Genomic DNA, 20,533 nt, shown 5'->3' with positions numbered 1-20,533 from the left:
ATTTGCTAGATTGGCTTACAGAACTCAGGGAACTGCTTACTTACATTTAGTGGTTTACTATAAAGAATATTACCAAGGATACAGATGAAGCGATGCATAGGGCTAGGTATAGGGGAGGGGGCACTAAGTTTCCATACCCTGCCTGGATGCACCACCCTACTGGAAACTTCGTGCATTCAGCTTCCAGAAGCTTTCTGAATCCAATCATTTTGGGTTTTATGGAGGAATGATTGATTACATCATTGACCATTGGTAATCAACTTAATCTTCAGCCCCTCTCCCTTACTGGGGTGGGATGGGGTTGGGGCTGTGGGACTGAAAGATCCAACCTTCTAATCACAGGGTTGGTTCCCTTGGCAACCAGCTCCCATCCTGAGGCTATCCAGGAGTCCCAGCTATCAGTCAACTCAATAGCATAAAGACACTTATCACTTTGGAGATTCCAAGGATTTTAGGAGTTATATCCCAGGAAGTGGGAACAAAGAGCAAATATATATTTCACAGTATCACATATGTTAAATCTGGGAGTGATGTAATCAAACTGTGTTTAGGATTCATTGCTTTAAAGGAAGATGACTAACTGGGATAAAATTGGAAGTAGGGAAGCCTTGGGAGTTAAGTAAGAAATGATGGGAGCCTGAGTATAGATGTATGGATAGTTTTTGTTTCCTTTTTTTAATTGACTAAATTTATGACATATTCTGTTAGTAGGGATATAGTTTTAAAGATGAAGAAAGGGCAGATTTGAGAACTTTATAGTAGGTAAAATTGGCAAAATTTGGTCATTGATTGGGTTTAGAATAAAACATGGATGAGAGTTTTTGCTTGGATAACTGGGCAGATGAAGGTGCCAATACTTGAGATAGAGAATACAGAGCAAGAATCTGGGGGTCTTGTGCTTTTTAAAAAATGTATTATAAAAATTTAAAAACATTCAGAAAAGTACTAAAAATAATATAGCACATGCCCATGTACCCATCACCCAGCTTCAATAATTATGAACATTTTGCCAATTTTGTTTTATCTATCCTCCTTCTTTTCTTGCTGTAGTATAACAAGTCCTAAACATAATTCATCTGTAAGTCTTTAAGGATGCTTCCCTAATGATAAGGGCTTTTTTAAGAAAACAAATAACCACCATGCTATTATGACACCTAACAAGATTTTATTACCTTTTGTAAAAATTTTTTGAGAGAGGATTTCACTCCCATTGCCCAAGCTGGAGTGAAGTGGCATGATCTTGGCTCACTGAAACCTCTGCCTCCCGGGCTCAAGCAGTTCTCCTGCCTCAGCCTCCCAAGTAGCTGGGACTGCAGGCACACATCGTCCTACCTGGCCAATTTTTGTATTTTTGGTTAGAGATGGGGTTTCACCATGTTACCCGGGCTGGTCTCGAACTCCTGGACTCAAGCGATGTGGCTGCCTTTGGCCTCCCAAAGTACTGGGATTACAGGCGAGAGCCACTGTTCCCGGCCTAACACCTAACAAGATTAACAATAATTTTTTAATATATATCTAATAACCAGAGAGATAATAGGTTTTTAAGGAATTTAAATATATTTTAATATGTAAATATATGTATATTTAATATAGAATTATATGTAAATGTGTATATATAGTTTTTGAGATAGGGTCTCACTCTGTGGCCTAGGTTGGAGTGCAGTGGCACAACCATGGCTCACTGCAGCCTCAACCTCCCAGGCTCAAGTGATCCTTCCACCTCAGCCTCCTGAGTAGCTGAGACTTACAGCCATGCCCAAGCATGCCTGGCTAATTTAAAATTTTTGTTTTGTAGAGGTGAAGTCTCACTATGTTGTACAGACTGGTCTTGAACTCCTGGGCTCAAGTGATCCTCCCACCTTGGCTTCCCGAAGTGCTGGAATTACAGATCTGAGCCACCATACCTGGCCAGGAGATACTTTGAATAAGAGGGAGTGAGATTACCTAAAGAGGTGACAAGAGAAAAGGGCTCAGGAGTGAACTCTAGAGAGTACCAGCACTTAAAATGAGCCCAGGAAAGAAGTCAGAAGTGGTAGAAATACACAGAAACTGGTGTAGTAGAGTTTCAGAAGGATAGAGGTGATCAGTACTGTTAAATGCAACATAGAGGTACACTGAAAAGCATCTATTGGATTTAGGAAGTAAGATGGCATTAGTAATCTTAGCAAAAACAGTTTAAGTATAGTGTTGGAGACAAATCAGAGTGGAGTTGATAAAAGAATGAATGACAGATGAGAAAAAGGAGATGACTAGTGTAAGCTATTCTTTAAAAGAGTTTAGATGAATAAGGAAGGAGAGGTAATAGCTAGAAGACATGAGCTAAGGGTAGGAAGGTAATGGAGATGGGAAGACTTGAGCATGTGAGCATGTTTATCGCTGTTGGGGTGCAAACTGTTGAGGGAAAAATACAAGTGTTTATGAGATAACTGAAATAATGTGGCTTATGAGCAAATGGCTGGACATAGTATCAAGGACATAAGGAATGTCCTAGAGAGGAAAAACTAATGGGTATCAAGGTAAGAAAACATGTTGAGAAATTTGTAGCAGGAATGGGATCTTACAATTGAGGGGAATCAAACCCACTGGCCTCAGATTTCTAGGTGAAGGAGAGATGATCTCTTAATAATGAGGAGGTAGAAATAGGCATTGAGTAAAAGGGCTTAAGGAAACTGGTAAAGGTTTGGAATACTGAGGGGAAAGGAAAGAGATGGTGGAAGACTGTGGAAGCATGAGTCAGGAGTACTGAGCACTCAGTGGTGCTTGGAAACCACAACTGTAGTGGTAACAGTCTGTATTTTTTTATCCAGCAATACTCAGCTCCCTGTGTGTAGAATTAGAGAAGGTAGATTGTAGTTATTTTTCCAAGGCTGGCATTTTTCTGGGTAGATACTGCTGAAGGAAATACAGGATGCAGATAGTTCAATTGGTCAATAATCCACGATTCAGGTTGGATAGGGAAAGAAGGGGAGTTAGCAGGGAATGCCTAGGTAGGTCAAAATGAAGGAATCACAGGACTGGAGAAGTCAGAAGTAGAAAAGCAGATTGCTAGGAGAGAGAGGATGAGAGATTTTGGTCAGAAAATGGGATGTTGGAGTTTAAAGTATCAAATACAGAATAGTTCCAGACGTTCAGAGATCTGGCATGGGATTAGGTACTGAAATGGATTAGAACTAAAGGTCACTAGAATTTAGAAATTGGGAACCATGAGAGTGGATGCAACGACTTGCTGCTTGATTGAAAAATAAATTAATAATAATAAAGGACCATGAGACTAGCCTGTTACAGGGGTTATCTGCATGAACTTTCCATTTTCCCAGGATCATAGCAGGAATTGGGTAGAGAAAAAGATTATGAGAAGGTGCCAGAGTCTTCAGTGAATGTCAGGAAATTACCAGGAAGTCAGCATATGACAGAGAAAAGGATAGTATGTTATCTGCATCAAAGGAGAATGTGTTTTTGTTGAAAAGTACAGAAAAAGCCAATACTACAATACTATGCTAAGCCCCTACCCGTACTCCCCTACCCAACAGCTGCCTTCTAGGCCCTGTGGTATAAAAGGTGTGAGAATGAGCATCTCCTACCAGAAATCAGACAGGTTTAGTTAAAGCAGTGAAGCAGAACAAGCATCCTGTGAAGAGACTAAGGATGTAGGTGAGTGGTTCTAAAATCTCAGTAGAAGGAACATTGCAAGTAGAAAGAGCCAGCAGTAAGGATGCACATAGCAGTCTAGAAGTAGAGGTGAGACCAGCTAGGAGATGAAATGAGATGTCTTCTGTTCTGTGCTGGAGAAGTACTGGTAAGTGTGGTGTGGTTGGGATTCACGGGCCTCAGCCATCCTTACTTTGGTACAAGTTATTTTGGTACAGAACTACTGGAATGTCTCAAAGGCCGTAGTACAGGAACATTCCTGAAAGGACAAAAGCTGCCATGAATATTGAGAAGTTGTATGGTGGCAGGTACAGCCTGGGTCTGAGCAAGACTGCTGGATGGTGTGTGGATAGATAGTGAAGACCCAGATTTGGGAACAGATTGGACCTCAGATATCCAGAGCAGCACTGTAGAATCTAGTTGCATATAATGATGTTTTAAAAAGGGTATCTTAGGCTGGGCATGGTGGCTTACGCTTGTAGGCCCAGGCCTTTGGGAGGCCAAGGTGGGCAGATCACTTAAGCCCAGGAGTTCAAGACCAGCCTGGGCTACATGGAGAAACCCCATCTCTATAAAAAATACAAAAAATACAAAATAAAAAAAAATAGTGGGCATGGTGGCGTATACCTGTAGTCCCAGCTACTCAGGAGACTGAGGAGGGTGGATTGCTTGAGCCTGGGGAAGTCAAGGCTGCAGTGAGCCATGATCATGCCACTACACTCCAGCCTGGGTGATAGAGTGAGACCTTGTCGCCAAAAAAAAAAAAAAAAACAGGGCTACCTTACTCTGGAAAAAACACATGTAGCATTGGCTGAATAAAGAAATGGAGCTTCATGATTAAGGATATTTGGAATCAGAGTGCAATAAACTTTTTGTCTTGTAGCTATAACAAGAATGCATGGCTTTGAAAATTACTGCAGTAGTATATATTTAGCATCTGGTTGCTGAATAGCAGTCTCTTGTGACTGAGGATGATTTTCCATGGTTCTTTTTTGTATTCTGAAATGACTAATGGAACCATCTGGGATCAGCAGATTTTAACTCCCTGAAGGCTGGAAAAGACTTACTTGGCTTTATGATTCCCCACAAAGTCAGGCCCAGCACCTTGCACTTAAATGTTTATTGAATAAAAGAGTGACTTGTGTGGAAGTTATTCATTCTGCTTTAGCTATTTTTGTCATTCATTCCCTTTTAACTCTTATATGGTAGTTTGTTGTGACTAACTTTCTTACGCTTTTTTTGTGGAGCTGCTCAATAAATATTTGACATAGGTATTATGCCATTTTATGGCTCATCCAGTGTCACACAACTAGTAAATTGTAGAGCCAAAACTCATAATCAATGTCAGTGGATTCTGAAGGTAGGTGCTTTCCGGTACACTAGAATTAGTACAAGAGGCATAGGAGTGATCCTGTTTCCTGAGCATAAAGCTTTATTTAGCCCTGTGGTCCTACCCACTCATGCAAGGATGCTTCTCTTTCTCGTCTCACATGAGAACCCTGATGACTGAGAGATCAACAGTGTTTCCTCAGGCCCAGCTGCCCTGCCCAGTGTTCCTGCATCCCACTGTCTACAGGCAGACAGTGTTAGTGGAGGGTTGTTCCTAGAGTATTCTTCATCTTAGTTGCTTTACCCTTGCTTCATATATTTGTATGTCTCACATTTCAGATTGCTCTCAAATATCCCTGAAGCACTTTTTTTAAAAAAAAATTGTGGTGAAATATACATAAAATTAATCATTTTAAACTTTTTTTAAACTGTGATTCTGAATTAATTTAGAATACTTCTGATGTATAAAATGCTATGTAAAATACGATTTTGCTGTTGGCTTCTGTATTAGTTTTTCATTGCTGTATAACAAATTCCTACAAACTTAGCAGTTTAAAACAGCATACCTTTGTTATCTCACAGTTTATGGATCAGGAGTCCAGCCACAGCTTAATTGGGTCCTCTGCTCAGGGTCTCACTGGGCTACAGGCCAGTTGTTGACTGGGCTTGTAGTCTTATCAGAAGCTTAACTGGGGAAAGATCCACGTCCAGGTTTCCTCCGTTGGCAGAATTCATTTCCTCCAAGCTGTAGGACTGAGGTCCCCATTTACTTGCTGGCTGTCAGCCAGGGACCACATTTAGCTTCTAGGAGCTGCCTGTAGTTGGTCCCTTGCCATGTAGTTCTGTCCATGAGCCTTCTCATAGCATGGCAGCTTAGTTCTTTAAAGCCAGCAAGGGAGAGTTTCTGACTCTCAGGGAAGGCCTGGACCCCCTTTAAAAATATACCTGATTAAGTTAGGGCCACCCAGGATAGTCTCCTTTCTGAATAACTCAAAATCAACTGATTTGGGACCTTAATTACATCTGCAGAAACCCCTTCACTTTTGTCATATAATCTAATCATGGAAGTGACATCTTGGCACATTCTGTTGGTTGAAAGCAAGTCTCATAGGTCCCACTCACACTCAAAGGGAGTGATTACACTCCCCTTGGTGAGAATACGGAGTTTGAATACAGGGTGGGGGGCATCTTAGAGTCTGTGTACTATGGTTTCCTGTTTTATCCACTTCATAGGGTTTTTTATCAGCAATTGGACACCCTTTCCCCAAAATGATTTTTAATCATGGAAGGAAAAAGAGAACTTGGAATTACCTTGAATTTGAAGAAGAAGAAGATAAACAATTAGCAGACTCAATGGCTTCTCTGGCATATCTAGTATTTGTACAGGGCATCCGTATTGATCAGCTTCCAATGGTCTTAAGGTAAGAGTTAGTGTTTGGTTTATTCATGTATTCTAAAAGGAATTTCATAAAATTCTCATTTATCTAATGTCTAATATATGCATATTAACATACTAATACATTTTAAATAAATAATAAAGGCTATTTTTAATAAGAATGATCCCAGCTATAATCTGTTAAAGATAGCAGTAGACAAGTAATGAAAGCGGGGAGTGTTGAAATAGGTGTAAGGGAATGGTGGGGACAAGAATCAGAAGATGATAAACTGGGCTTGGTTTTGAGGTTTTTGAGACCACCCTGGAACTAGCCAGGTACCCAGGGGTATCATCATCTTTTCACTGGATGACTGCTGTAATCCTGAGTGGATATTTATATATCCACTTTTACTTCCTTTTAATTTAACACATTCTCAACATATCAGAAAGTGAAGCCTTAAAAGAAGTCCCTTACTGAAAACCCTCCAGTGGCTTTTTATTGCTTTAAGAATAAAGTCTTAATGCCTTTGCATAACTTCTGAGACAAACTTATGCCTGGTCTGGTCCCTGCTTAATTGACCTGATTCATCTCCTACCACCTTTCCTCTTGTTTACTATGCTCCAGTGACACAGACCTTTTGTTTCTTGTTTAAATGTTATGAATTTTCCTGCTATTTGGCCTTTGTATATGCTTAAAATTCTCTTTATCTTTAAATGTCACTTTCTGAAGAAGGCCTTCACTCACCACCCAATTTAGGTTGAATCCTTCCATTATAATTACCTTGACCTTGTCTTCTTTTCCCACAATGTTTATTAAAATTATTTTCAAAATGTATAATTTTATAATGTAATACCTTCTGGACTTTGAGTTCTATGATAATAAGGATTGTGTATTTGTCTTATAGGCATTGGGTATTTGTGTGAGTTTGTATATTTATATATGAATATACCTAGGAGTATATTTATGTAAATGTTGCAATAATGGCTATCATTTGCATGTTCACCATATATGAAACATTATGCTAATAACTTTATATGCATTATCTCATCCTTATAATAAGCCTGTGAAATAGAGCATTCTCTTATTTTACAGATGAAAATAACAGGCTTAGACAAGTTAATATACCACCAAAGATCTAACTACTTTGTGGCATAGGTGGGATGCAGATAGCTCTGTCTGACCCCAGAGCCTATACTCTTAAGCATCACATTCTATCACCAAAATAACTTATACAGCATATGTGTATTAATTTGCTAGGTCTCCTGTAAAAATGTGCTACCAACTGGATGGTTAAAATAACAGAAATAGTTTGTCTCATAGTTCTGAAGGCTCCTTCTGAGGGTTGTGAAGGAGAATCTTCATGCCTCTCCCCCGGCTTCTGGTGATTTGCTCACAATCTTTGATGGTCTTTGGCTTGTAGATGCATTATCCTGTTCTCTGCCTTCATGTTCATATGCTTTTCTCCCTGTGTGCTTGTGTCTGTCTCCAAACTTTCCTTTTTCATAAGGACAACAGTCATATTGGATTAGGGCCCACCCTAATAATCTCATTTTAAATTGATTACCTCCATAAAAACCCCTGTCTCCAAATAAGGTCAAATTCTGAGGTACTAGAGGTTAGGAGTCCAGCATATCTTTTTTGGGGGAGATACAATTCAACCCATAACAGTATGTATGTGTGTACATATCTCTGTGTGTTGTATAATATATATATTTGTTTTGTTTCTATTTTAGCCCATTGTACCTTTTGCAGTTTAATATGGGGCACACTGAAGTCTTTTTGCAAAGGTAAGATCGTTTAGATGGTATCTCAAAGTGAAATAGTCATGTTAAAATAGTCCTTGTTAAGATCAGCAGAGACTGCCTTTTCTTTGCTAGGCTTTAATTAATTAATTGGTTATTTTATAAAGCAGCGAGGCAAATAACTCATGAGAGAGACAGAAATGAGTCAAAGAGGTTTTACACCAAAGTCTCTTTTATTTTAAACCTAATACAGTATTAAGATTTTGTCTTAAGGGCTTTTCCAGTCATCTGTTTCTAAGGTTTCTTCTCTTATTCCAAAAGTTGGTAAATTAAAACACCTCTACCCCACTGCATCCTCCTCCATCTTAAGGAAGGGCAGTCAATAAAAGAAGTTCATCCATATTTTTCCTTCATGGACACAGTCTGTGAATTGCATCAAAAGGAAGGAGGTGTCTTGACTTCCACCTTTTATAATTTAGATTATTGACAGTGATATCATTCAATTACAACTCTTCTCATTTGAGGTGCTAAGCAGCAGGACCTTCTATTTAAAAAAAAAAAAAAAAAAAAAAAAAAAAAAAAGCCAGGCATGGTGGCTCATGCCTATAATCCCAGCACTTTGGGAGACCAAGGCGAGAGGATTGCTTGACCCCAGGAGTTCGAAACCAGTCTCTCTCTCTACAAAAAATATAAAAAATTAGCCAGGCGTGGTGGCGCATGCCCATTGTCCCAGCTACTTGGGAGGCTGAGGTGAAAGAATCACCTGTGCCTGGGAGGTCTAGGCTGCAGTGAGCAGAGATCATGCCACTGCAGTCCAGCCTGGGCAACAGAATAAGACCCTGTCTCAAAAGAAAAAAAAAAAAAGGAAATTACAGAGTAACAGGTATACGTAATTTCTAGACAGAAATTAAAGAATTTCGCAAAACTGTATGCTTTGTTTTCTTTCACTATAACATGTAACATGTTTAAATTATCCCCTGAGATCAGTTAGGGCTTTGCAATTATCCTCTAGGAACACTAGTGACAGTTTATCAATCCCATCTCTTACCAGGTGAAAGAAGATTTGTAACATGGCAATGTCCAAAGCCTCAGCATACAAGGCAGGAATTTCCAAGGGTCTCCTGGCACAAGTAGTTACTAACTCTGTAAATTTGCTGTATTATGTATATCTTAATGATTTTATATTCATTACATTTAGTTTGTGTTGTTCATACAGTGATAATATGTATTGTTTTGATTCTAAGTCCTATATTCTTGAGATTTCCAAACTGCAGAGTCATTAAGTCTTTTTTTGAATAAAAAGAATTGGAAAGATTATACAGATCAACTAGAATATATAGCATTGGTTATATCAGGTATAGTTGGTTTCTTAGCACTTGTTGTTGAAGATCTATTGTTTTGAAGTTAGGAAATAATCCCTGAGTAGATTTATTTTGGTCAGATTTAGCAGCCTTAGTCAAACCAAAAGACAGATCAAAGATGGATTAAAACTTTTGATCAGGTTCTTCAACAGAATTTTTCCTTAATATGCATTTTAAAAGTGTTAAAATTTCAATTTTTGCTGTGTTTTTCATAGGATGAAGTATCATTCTAAAATAGTTTACAAATTCATGATAAATTTTAATATTATTTTTCAGAACAGAAGAGTCTGTTATCTCCAAAGGATTGGTAAGATGTTTGTTCCCATTATAACTTAAATACATAGTTATGTCAACAAATAACAGCTATTGACTTCACTATATACGTATCTGCATATATTTTAATCTGTAGGAGCTGTTGGAGAATAGTTTATTGAGAATAGAAGACAATAGTCTACTTTACCAGTACTTAGAAATCAAGAGTTTTCTTACTGTACCTCAGGTAAAGAAAATATGTATTCTAATATTGAAAATAGCCCTTTGCCTGTTCTGAACTTAAAGTAAGGTCTTTCTTTTCTGATTCCTTTCCCACTCTGCAACCTTTGAAAGCTCTGGTGTAATGCTGTACAATATGAAAGCCACTAGCCAAACTGAACACTTGAAATGTGACTAAGGAACTAATTTTTTTTTTTTTTTTTTTTTTGAGATGGAGTCTTGCTCTGTTGCCCAGGCTGGAGTGCAGTGGTGCCATCTCAGCTCACTGCAAGCTGCACCTCTCGGGTTCACGCCATTCTCCTGCCTCAGCCTCCTGAGTAGCTGGGACTACAGGCACCCGCCACCACGCCCAGCTAATATTTTTGTATTTATAGTAGAGACGGAGTTTCACTGTGTTAGCCAGGATGGTCTCGATCTCCTGACCTCGTGATCCACCCACCTCGCCCCCCAAAGTGCTGGGATTACAGGCGTGAGCCACCACGCCCAGCCGGAACTAAGTTTTAAATTTTAATTTATTTAAACATGAATAGCTATTAGAGGCCACCATTATTGATAGCACAGCATCCAGTAGAAAAGCATAACTTTCTTCTTTTAACACTTTATTTCTGTAGGGATCTTGGAAAATGAAGCTCCTTTATGTTTCTCATAACTGAAGTTCTCAGGACTCCATCCAAGGCATCCACTGACTCATTACCAGAAAGACTAATATACATTTTGTTTTTCCCTCTTATGGTTTATTTTGCCCAGTACTCTGTTAGTTATGATATCCAAGGAAACCCTTAGATTTCAGTGTGGGAACCGGTTTTCCTAATATTTAAATAGAAAAACATGGTTTTTGTTAACATATTGTTTGTTTTTAATTAATAAATATTTCTGTAGATTTGATTTCATTTTCTTGCCACTGTAGACATAATCGAAAATTATCATTTGCTTTTATAAGTACACTGTGTGACACTCTACTCAAATCACTTAAAAAATCAATTGTAGTTAGCTTTCTGGAATGGAAGGCTTAGAGAAAAACCAATTTACTTCACTTTTAAATCTCCTACCCTCACTTCTTTGAATTTTTAGTATCCTATTGATGTATCATAGTTGTTTGTTTGCAGTCAGTCAGTATAATCTGTTTACATCTGAATTTTACATTTTTTTATTTCCAGGGTTTAGTGAAAGTAATGACACTTTGCCCCATTGAGACACTGGTATGTAAATGTTTGGTGACTAAAGAATGAGTTACAGTGAGAAAATTTGACAAATAATTTAATCTTCTTTTTAAAAATTTTAATTTGTGAAATTTTTATATATTTAGGAGGTACAAGTGTGGATGTGTTACATGCATAAAATGGATAGTGATGAAGTCTGGGCAATCTTTATTCATTTTATATAATAATATTATTTGTTCCATTTTAGAGGAAAAAGAGTTTAGCTATGCTTCAGCTGTATATTAACAAGCTGGATTCACAAGGCAAATATACATTATTTAGGTATGTATCAAGCATGGCTAATTGCTAAGTGTGTGGTTGATTAAAAGTCATGTTAATGCCATGTAATTGTTTTAGGGCATAGTATGTTGGTATGTTTTACATGTAATTCAACTCTGGTTGGAAGCCATATTATAAATTCTCAGTGATGGCTAGAGAAAGGGTTAATCAAATATTTCAGATACATACTATATATATATCCATATTTTGTATGAATAATAGTATATATTGCAGTTCAGTCAATTGGAATACTCTAAATTTGAAATAGACTTAAAAATAATTAAACTGAGATTGATGATGCTCCTGCTGGAACTTTATGTATGTCACTAATCTCCATTACTCACAGTTCAAATTGATGGCTCTAGAATTACAACTTTGATAGGCTATGCACTATGTTAATAGTAAGAGTTTACTAATAGTGCTCTTTGAGGTGGATAAGATTCTAGCAACTCTCTAAGTTAAAGATTGGTAAACTTTCTAATTTTCTGTGAAGAGCCAAATAGTAAATATAGGTTTTATGGGCTATACAGTCTCTGTTGCAACTGCTCAACTTTGACTTTGTATTGGGGATGGGTGTGTTCCAATAAAACTTTATTGATAAAATTGGGCAGCAGGCTGGATTTGCTAAAATGTCTTACTTGGGATTGGCCAATATTGGCACTGTTCTTTTTTGAGGGGTGCAGCAGTGTGATCATGGCTCACTGCAGCCTTGACCCTTGACCTCCCAGCTTCAGGTGATCCTCCCACCTCAGCCTCCCAGGTAGCTGGGACTACAGGTGCATGCCATCATGCTCAGCTAATTTTTTTGTGGAGACGGGGTTTTGCCATGTTGCCCAGGCTGGTCTCAAACTCCTGGGCTCAAGCGATTCACCCACCTCAGCCTCCCAAAGTGTTGAGGTGATACGCATGAGCCACCATGCCCAGCCAACACTCCTGATCCTATCTTTTCTGGTTTTCTATTGATAGAGCAAGTTTACGAAATCTCAATTCTTAGATATTATACCAGCTTTCCTGTTCTGTTCTATCTCTATCTCTACCAATAAATCGCCTTTTTTTCTTAAGCTAGTCATATCTAGTTTTTTTTTGCAATTAAGCTACTCTAGCACTAGACTACTTTCACAGGAAATAATTTGGGGATTTTTTAGACCATTATATTAGTGCCCTTTCTTGCCATGTTAAATTATTGTAACTATGTTCATAAAAATATTCAAATTTGGTTTGATAGAAATGGCTTGTTGGAAGATCCAGTTATAAATAAGTATTTACCGGCTGGGCGCAGTGGCTCACGCCTGTAATCCCAGCACTTTGGGAGGCTGAGGTGGGCGGATCACAAGGTCAGGAGTTCGAGACAAGCCTAGCCAACATGGTAAAACCCTGTTTCTACTAAAAACACAAAAAATTAGCCAGGCATGGTGGCGGGCGCCTTGTAATCTGAGCTACTCAGGAGGCTGAGGCAGGAGAATCGCTTGAACCCAGGAGGCGGAGGTTGCAGTGAGCCGAAATCGTGCCATTGCACTCCAGCCTGGGTGACAGGGCGAGACTGTCTAAAAATAATAAAAATAAATAAGAATTTACCATTTAGTGAGAGCAATAACTATTACAGGTGACTTTGTAATTGGTTGATCACCTTGCTAATTACCATTACTATGGGGTTTTTATTCCTAGAAGTAACATATGGCCTCTTTGAATTTGTAAAACTTTTATCACCATTTAATTCTAATGCTGTCTAGGATAATTTCACATCTAATGTAATTTTGTTTTCAAGGTGCTTATTGAATACAAGTAATCACTCAGGTGTGGAGGCTTTTATTATTCAAAATATCAAAAATCAAATTGACATGTCATTAAAGGTAAGAACATAGCCAAAGTGTCAATTACCAATTTATTTCGTAGGGTATATTTATTCATATGTAGAATACATTAATGTGAGTTATTGCTCTATCTCTAGTATTACTATTACTTAAATACTATTAAGGCATATTTTTTTCCCCCTATTTCTACTATGTTTTAAAAACTCTGAATTTGGAAATTTTGTTAATTATAAATTTAAATTGTATTCTTTGAGTTTTTTTTTTTTTTTTTTTTTTTGAGACAGGGTTTCACTCTTATCAATCACCAGATTGGAGTGTGGTGGCACGATCTCGGCTCACTGCAGCCTCCACCTCCTGGGCTCAAGCAGTCCTCCCAACTCAGCCTCCTGAGTAACTGGGACTACAGGTGCCCACCACTGTGCCTGGCTGAATTTTAATTTTGTAGAGATGGAGTTTCACGGTGTTGCCCAGGCGTGTCTTGAACTCCTGAGCTCAAGTGATCCACCCACCTTGGCCTCCCAAAATGCTGGGATTACAGGTGTGAGTCATCACACTGGGCCTCTTTGAGCTGATATTGTGGCTTATTTTTGCTTTGTTATATGCTTCTGAAAATGAATGGAAACTTAAGTCTCTTCTGTTTCTGAGTGCTCAGTAATTCTAAATGGAAAACAGAGTGACCAGTGTTCTCAAACTGGCAGGGTTTGTTCCTGGTGTCTGGAAAGTGAATGAAAGTATGGAAATTAGGGCCGGGCGCGGTGGCTCACGCTTGTAATCCCAGCACTTTGGGAGGCCGAGGCGGGCGGATCACGAGGTCAGGAGATCGAGACCACGGTGAAACCCCGTCTCTACTAAAAATACAAAAAAATTAGCTGGGCGTGGTGGCGGGCGCCTGTAGTCCCAGCTACTCGGAGAGGCTGAGGCAGGAGAATGGCGTGAACCCGGGAGGCAGAGCTTGCAGTGAGCCGAGATTGCGCCACTGCACTCCAGCCTGGGCGACAGGGGAGACTCCGTCTCAAAAAAAAAAAAAAAAAAAAGTATGGAAATTAAAGTTAAAAAATGTATTTTAAATGTGTAATTCTTTATTTTTGTAGTGTCAAGGTATTAGAAAAACACATGAATTATCAAGCTATTATTTAAAGCCTTTCTCAATTTTTCGTTTGCTTTTCAGAGAACACGTAACAACAAATGGTTTACAGGACCACAGTTGATTTCCCTTCTTGATTTGGTACTTTTTCTCCCAGAGGGTGCGGAAACAGATTTACTGCAAAACTCAGATAGGTGAGGTGACCATTACTAAAGTTCACATAGTAAATTCAGAATAAAATGTGAGACATCTGCTTAGGGGACCTAAAGTAATACAATGTCTTTTCCTGTGATTTTAAGTTACATATTTTTCATATTTAAGTGATTTGATAATGTGTAGAAACAAAATAAAAAGCTCCTCTTTCTAGATGAATGACCAACACTATGATTTGATAGCTTTTATGTACCCAGCATTCCATAGAAATTTGCAATGACAGCATTTGTGACTTAAAACTAAAAATCTGTGTATGTAATTTATGTGTTTAGGTTTTGTTGTTTTATTGTTTTCCAGGTCATTTTTTTTTTTCCATGTATAACATATAATCAGTTTCAGTATATGGGAATGGATATTGAGAAATGGTTAAAAGCATTTAAAAAGTAATCTTAAAATTCAGAAAGCAAGAGATGATGCTCTCAAATATTAAAGATAACAAGGCTTTCTTTAAACAAGGATAATAATTTTCACAATTGTATGATTTGAACTTAAATGGAAAACAAGAATGATACGTTATTACTACTCAAAAAGATATTAATGGAAATAGTTTCTATTGGCAAACCTTATTATAAAAATATGCCCAAAGTTTTAGCTTATTGAGATTGCTGTTGACTATATAAAACCATACTGTAAGTAATATATATTTTTAATTAACAGGATTATGGCTTCGTTAAATTTATTGAGGTATTTGGTTATCAAAGATAATGAAAATGACAATCAAGTAAGTGAAGTATTTGAAAAGAAACTGTGAGTATATTCAAAAGGCATAAGGAATGTTTCAGATATTCAGTACCTAAAGCCAATATTTAATATTTTACCCAGCTATGGCCGGGCGCAGTGGCTCACGCCTGTAATCCCAGCACTTTGGGAGGCCGAGGTGGGCAGATCATGAGGTCAGGAGATCGAGACCATCCTGGCTAACACAGTGAAACCCCGTCTCTACTAAAATTACAAAAAATTAGCCGGGTGTGATGGTGGGCGCTGTTGTCCCAGCTACTTGGAAGGCTGAGGCAGGAGAATGGCGTGAACCTGGGAGGCGGAACTTGCAGTGAGCCAAGATCACGCCACTGCACTCCAGCCTAGGCAACAGAGCAAGACTCCATCTCAAAAAAAAAAAAAAAAAAAATTATATATCTATCGATAGATATAGAGATATCTATCTATCTATATCTATAGATACAGAGATATCTATCTATATCTATATAGAGATATCTATATCTATATAGAGATATCTATATCCATATAGAGATATCTATAGATATAGAGCTATCTATATCTATAGATATAGAGATATCTATCTATCTATAGAGCTATCTATCTATAGAGATACAGAGATATCTATCTATCTATAGAGATATAGAGATATCTATCTATAGATATAGAGATATCTATCTATCTATAGATATAGAGATATCTATCTATCTATAGATATAGAGATATCTATCTATCTATAGATATAGAGATCTATCTATATCTATAGATATCTATCTATCTATATCTATAGATATCTATCTATCTATATATAGAGATATCTATCTATATCTATATAGAGATATCTAGAGATATCTATCTATATCTATATAGAGATATCTAGAGATATCTATATCTATAGATATAGAGATATCTAGAGATATCTATATCTATAGATATAGAGATATCTAGAGATATCTATAGATAGATATCTATAGACATAGAGATATCTATAGATAGATATCTATAGACATAGAGATATCTATCTATATCTATAGACATAGAGATATCTATGTATATCTATAGACATAGAGATATCTATCTATATCTATAGACATAGAGATATCTATATCTATAGACATAGAGATATCTATCTATATCTATAGACATAGAGATATCTATCTATATCTATAGACATAGAGATATCTATCTATATCTATAGACATAGAGATATCTATCTATATCTATAGACATAGAGATATCTATCTATATCTATAGAGATATCTATCTATATCTATAGATATAGAGATCTCTATATCTATAGAGATATCTATCTATATCTATAGATATAGAGATCTCTATATCTATAGAGATATCTATCTATATCTATAGATATCGATATCTATAGAGATATCTATATCTATAGAGATACCTATCTATCTATATCTATAGAGATACCTATCTATATCTATAGAGATACCTATCTATATCTATAGAGATATCTATATCTATAGAGATATCTATATCTATAGAGCTATCTATATCTATAGAGATATCTATCTATATCTATATAATTTTACCCAGCTATAAAGGCCGGGAAGAGTGCCAACAATTATTCTGAAACCTGAAGTTAATTCCCAGGAGCATTTACTACCCCACATCCAGCTTTCCTTTCCCTTTCCAATTGCATGTCTGCTTTCTTGCTGAAAGCACTTAGTCCTGTTGGGTAGATAAGTTGCAGGTCCTAAGTCAACTAACCTTGTGGAGCTCAATATACATATGGTGTCTTGTTCAGTTTCCTCCACCTATAGTTCATGAGCTATATAAAATCATCTGATATTTTACTCTTTTTTGCACACAAAACAATAAACATTTTCTAAAAATACATACAAACAGAAAGATGCATATCAAACATATTAGGAAGGTTGCACATGGGAAGACGGGGTATAGAAATGGGGGGTGGGAATTAAAGAAAATAAATGAGAGAGGGACTTTGTATGGATCAATGATAATAACTCAATCCTCTATTTGACAAAGAAGAAGGAGAAGGAAGAGGAAGAAAAAGAAAGTGGGATAAAGGATCAGAAAGGGAGGAAAATAGAAAAAATTAAAAAAGAAAGTGGGATAAAGGATCAGAAAGGGAGTAAAGGATCAGAAAGGGAGGAAAATAGAAAAAATTAGAGTATGACTCCAGGGTAGACCTGTTTTGTTGTCACTGGGTTGGTTGGTTGGTCTGTTGTATTTTTCCTGTTTCGCCATGTTGGCGTCGAACTCCTAGCCTCAAGTGATCAACCCGCCTCGGCCTCCCAGAGTGCTGGGACCACAGGCGTGAGCCACCACGTCCAGCCCCCACATTGCGTCTGGCCTCCGTGGTAGACCTCCCAGACGGGGCGGCCAGGCAGAGGCGCTCCTCACTTCCTAGACGGGGAGGAGGCCAGGCAGAGGCGCTCCTCACTTCTTCCCAGATGGGGCGGCCAGGCAGAGGCACTTCTCACTTCCCAGACGGGGCATCCGGGCAGAGACGCTCCTCACTTCTTCCCAGACGGGGTGGCCGGGCAGAGGCGCCCCTCACTTCTACCCAGATGGGGCGGCCAGAGGCGCCCCTCACTTTTTCCCAGACGGGGCGGCTGGGCCAACGTGCCCCCGACTTCTTCCCAGACGGGGCAGCCGGGCAGAGATGCTCTTCACTTCTTCCCAGACGGGGCGGCTGGGCAGAGGTGCTCCCCACATCCCAGACGGGGTGGCCAGGTAGAGGCGCTCCCCACATCCCAGACGATGGGCGGCCAGGCAGAGACGCTCCTCACATCCCAGACGGGGCAGCCGGGCAGAGGCGCTCCTCACATCCCAGACAATGGGCAGCCAGGCAGAGACGCTCCCCACCTCCCTGACGGGGCGGCGGCCGGGCAGAGGCTGCAATCCCAGCACCCTGGGAGGCCAAGGCAGGCGGCTGGGAGGCGGAGGCTGCAGCAAGCCAAGACCACGCCACCGCACTGCAGCCCGGGCAACACCGAGCACCCAGTGAGCGAGACCCCGTCTGCAGTCCCAGCACCTCGGGAGGCCGAGGCGGGCAGACCACTCAAGGTCAGGAGCTGGAAACCAGCCTGGCCAACATGGCGAAACCACGCCTCCAGCCAAAGGAGAAAAACCAGGGAGGGGTGGTGGCGCGCACTGGCAATCCCAAGCAGGCTGCAGGCCGAGGCAGGAGAATCACGGGAGCCAGAGGCAGGGAGTGTGCAGCCAGCCGAGTACACTCCAACCTGGGCAACAGAGGGAAGAAAAGAAAGAAAAAGAGGGAGGGAGGGAGGGGAGGGGAGGGAGGGAGGGAGGGAGGGGAGGGAGGGAGGGAGGGGAAGGGAGGGAGGGAGGGGAGGGGAGGGAAGGGAGGGAGGGGAGGGAGGGGAGGGGAAAGGGAGGGGAGGGGAAAGGGAGGGGAGGGAGGGGAGGGGAAAGGAAGGGAAAAGGAAGGAAGCTAAAACTTAACAAGTTAATAGATCTCAAAACCAGGAGCTATCCAAATGGTGCAGTGATAAGCGTAGTGCCCCAAGTACATTTTTCTTTTCATTGGTATTCACATAACTAGATATAGTAATAAATATATTATTAAATAGTGAAGTCCATTGTGAAAAGCAAGGGCCATGTTTCTTTTTGTTTTTTGAGCTTTTAACACGTTTAATAGTAGGCAATCAATCATTGTTGAACTAAATAACTCTTTCATTCTTAACAGACTGGATTATGGACAGAACTTGGAAATATTGAGAATAATTTCTTAAAGCCACTTCATATGGGACTTAATATGTCAAAAGCACATTATGAAGCAGAAATTAAAAATAGCCAAGGTTGGTAATGTGCAATTTTGTTTTCAGTTAGGTCTAAAAAGTAGTCCAATTTTGGAACTGTCATTCAAATTTAAGAACTTTTTAAAAATCTTATACTTAATTTAGAGACCATAACAGCTAAGCCATTTTATTTATAGTTAAAATTCTTAGCAGATCTATAAGCTAATTTACCTAAAATCGGGTTAATGAAGACTTAAACCATTGTAAAGCCTCAAGGTCTGATTGACAATCTGTATTACAGCTGTTTCCGTTCAGGTACCATTCCTTTGGTATTGCTGGGTCCACTCCATCTCACCCTCAAGTAAATCCATACAAATTATGAAAAGAATCTTAGATCCAGAATTTTTTTTTAAGTCAATTCTATAATAATCGTGTGATCTCTTCCATATATCTGTGGTGGTGCTTTTATAAGCATTACCAGAAATTTTGTTTTTAGTATAATGGCTATAATTCTGATTATATACTGAAGAAAATAGTTTCATGAATCCTATACATGCCAAAATAATGCTATTTATCTAAAGAAAATAGCACATGTTGCAGAATTTTGATATTTCATTCTATTTGCTTATAGCTTAAATATACCCTGAGCTGTTAAACAGTGGACTTAATTTATGCAAATAACTGACACGTTTTGAGTTAGTGAATCAAAGTAGCTTATACATTTGTTATTGAAATCTGAGCGTTAAGTGTCACACGTGATATTTTTTCTTCTCTTACAGAGGCCCAGAAATCTAAAGATCTTTGTTCTATAACTGTAGGTGGAGAAGAGATCCCAAATATGCCTCCTGAAATGCAGCTTAAGGTGATCTGAAATTTTCTTTTCTTTCCTTTTTCTTCTTTAGAAATGGGGTCTTGCTATCTTGCCCAAGCTGGAGTGCAGTGGCATGACTGTGGCCCACTGCAGCTTCAACTCCCTGGGCTCAAGTGATCTTCCCACTCAGACTCCCGATTAGCCAGGACTGCAGGTGCATACCACCATGCCTGGCTAATTTTTAGTAGAGATAGGGTCTCACTTATGTTGCTCAGGCTGGTCTCCAACTCCTGGCCTCTAGTAATCCTCTCACCTCAGCCTCCCAAAGCACAGGAATTACAGGTGTGAACCACTGTACCTGGTCTTAAATATTCCTAAGCTACCTCCAGCTGAAATCTTTTCTATGTTTTGCTTTGTTTTGCTTTAAAGGCAGCATTAATAACATTACTTTTTCTTGGCATTGCAGGTCCTACATTCAGCTCTTTTCACATTTGATTTGATTGAAAGTGTTCTAGCTCGAGTGGAAGAACTCATTGAAATAAAAACAAAGTCTACCTCTGAAGAAAATATTGGGATAAAGTGAAAGTTCCACTTCCTAAATAAAAACTAATAAAATATAGTATTTTCCATTATGATTTATTTAATACCTTTATAAAAATTTTTCTGTAAAAATTTACTGCTTAAAAATAAATGTAGCTTTTCTCATTTATCAATTTCTATAA

The 20,533-nt window shown here is 38.8% G+C and overlaps 1 protein-coding gene across 2 annotated transcripts in view; it reads left to right on the top strand.

Moving 5' to 3' along the window:
- GLMN (glomulin, FKBP associated protein) overlaps positions 1 to 20,520 on the top strand; it is a 48,084-nt gene extending 27,564 nt beyond the window's left edge. The window contains exons 8-19 of one of the 2 annotated variants that reach the window (XM_063625496.1): positions 6,211 to 6,398; positions 8,087 to 8,140; positions 9,733 to 9,763; positions 9,866 to 9,955; positions 11,106 to 11,147; positions 11,356 to 11,429; positions 13,192 to 13,276; positions 14,406 to 14,515; positions 15,192 to 15,255; positions 18,949 to 19,060; positions 19,780 to 19,862; positions 20,278 to 20,520. In XM_063625496.1, coding sequence (XP_063481566.1) covers positions 6,211 to 6,398; positions 8,087 to 8,140; positions 9,733 to 9,763; positions 9,866 to 9,955; positions 11,106 to 11,147; positions 11,356 to 11,429; positions 13,192 to 13,276; positions 14,406 to 14,515; positions 15,192 to 15,255; positions 18,949 to 19,060; positions 19,780 to 19,862; positions 20,278 to 20,394 — 1,050 coding nt within the window. In that variant the 3' untranslated portion in view covers positions 20,395 to 20,520. The remainder of the gene's footprint in view (positions 1 to 6,210; positions 6,399 to 8,086; positions 8,141 to 9,732; positions 9,764 to 9,865; positions 9,956 to 11,105; positions 11,148 to 11,355; positions 11,430 to 13,191; positions 13,277 to 14,405; positions 14,516 to 15,191; positions 15,256 to 18,948; positions 19,061 to 19,779; positions 19,863 to 20,277) is intronic. The other variant, XM_063625497.1, reaches the window with a different exon arrangement.
- Positions 20,521 to 20,533: the final 13 nt, after the last annotated feature.

Source organism: Symphalangus syndactylus, chromosome 12 (genome assembly GCF_028878055.3).
Source record: "Symphalangus syndactylus isolate Jambi chromosome 12, NHGRI_mSymSyn1-v2.1_pri, whole genome shotgun sequence".
NCBI classification, from domain to species: domain Eukaryota; kingdom Metazoa; phylum Chordata; class Mammalia; order Primates; family Hylobatidae; genus Symphalangus; species Symphalangus syndactylus.
The sequence above is the reverse complement of the archived record's forward strand: the minus strand, read 5'-3'. Positions and strand labels throughout refer to the sequence as shown.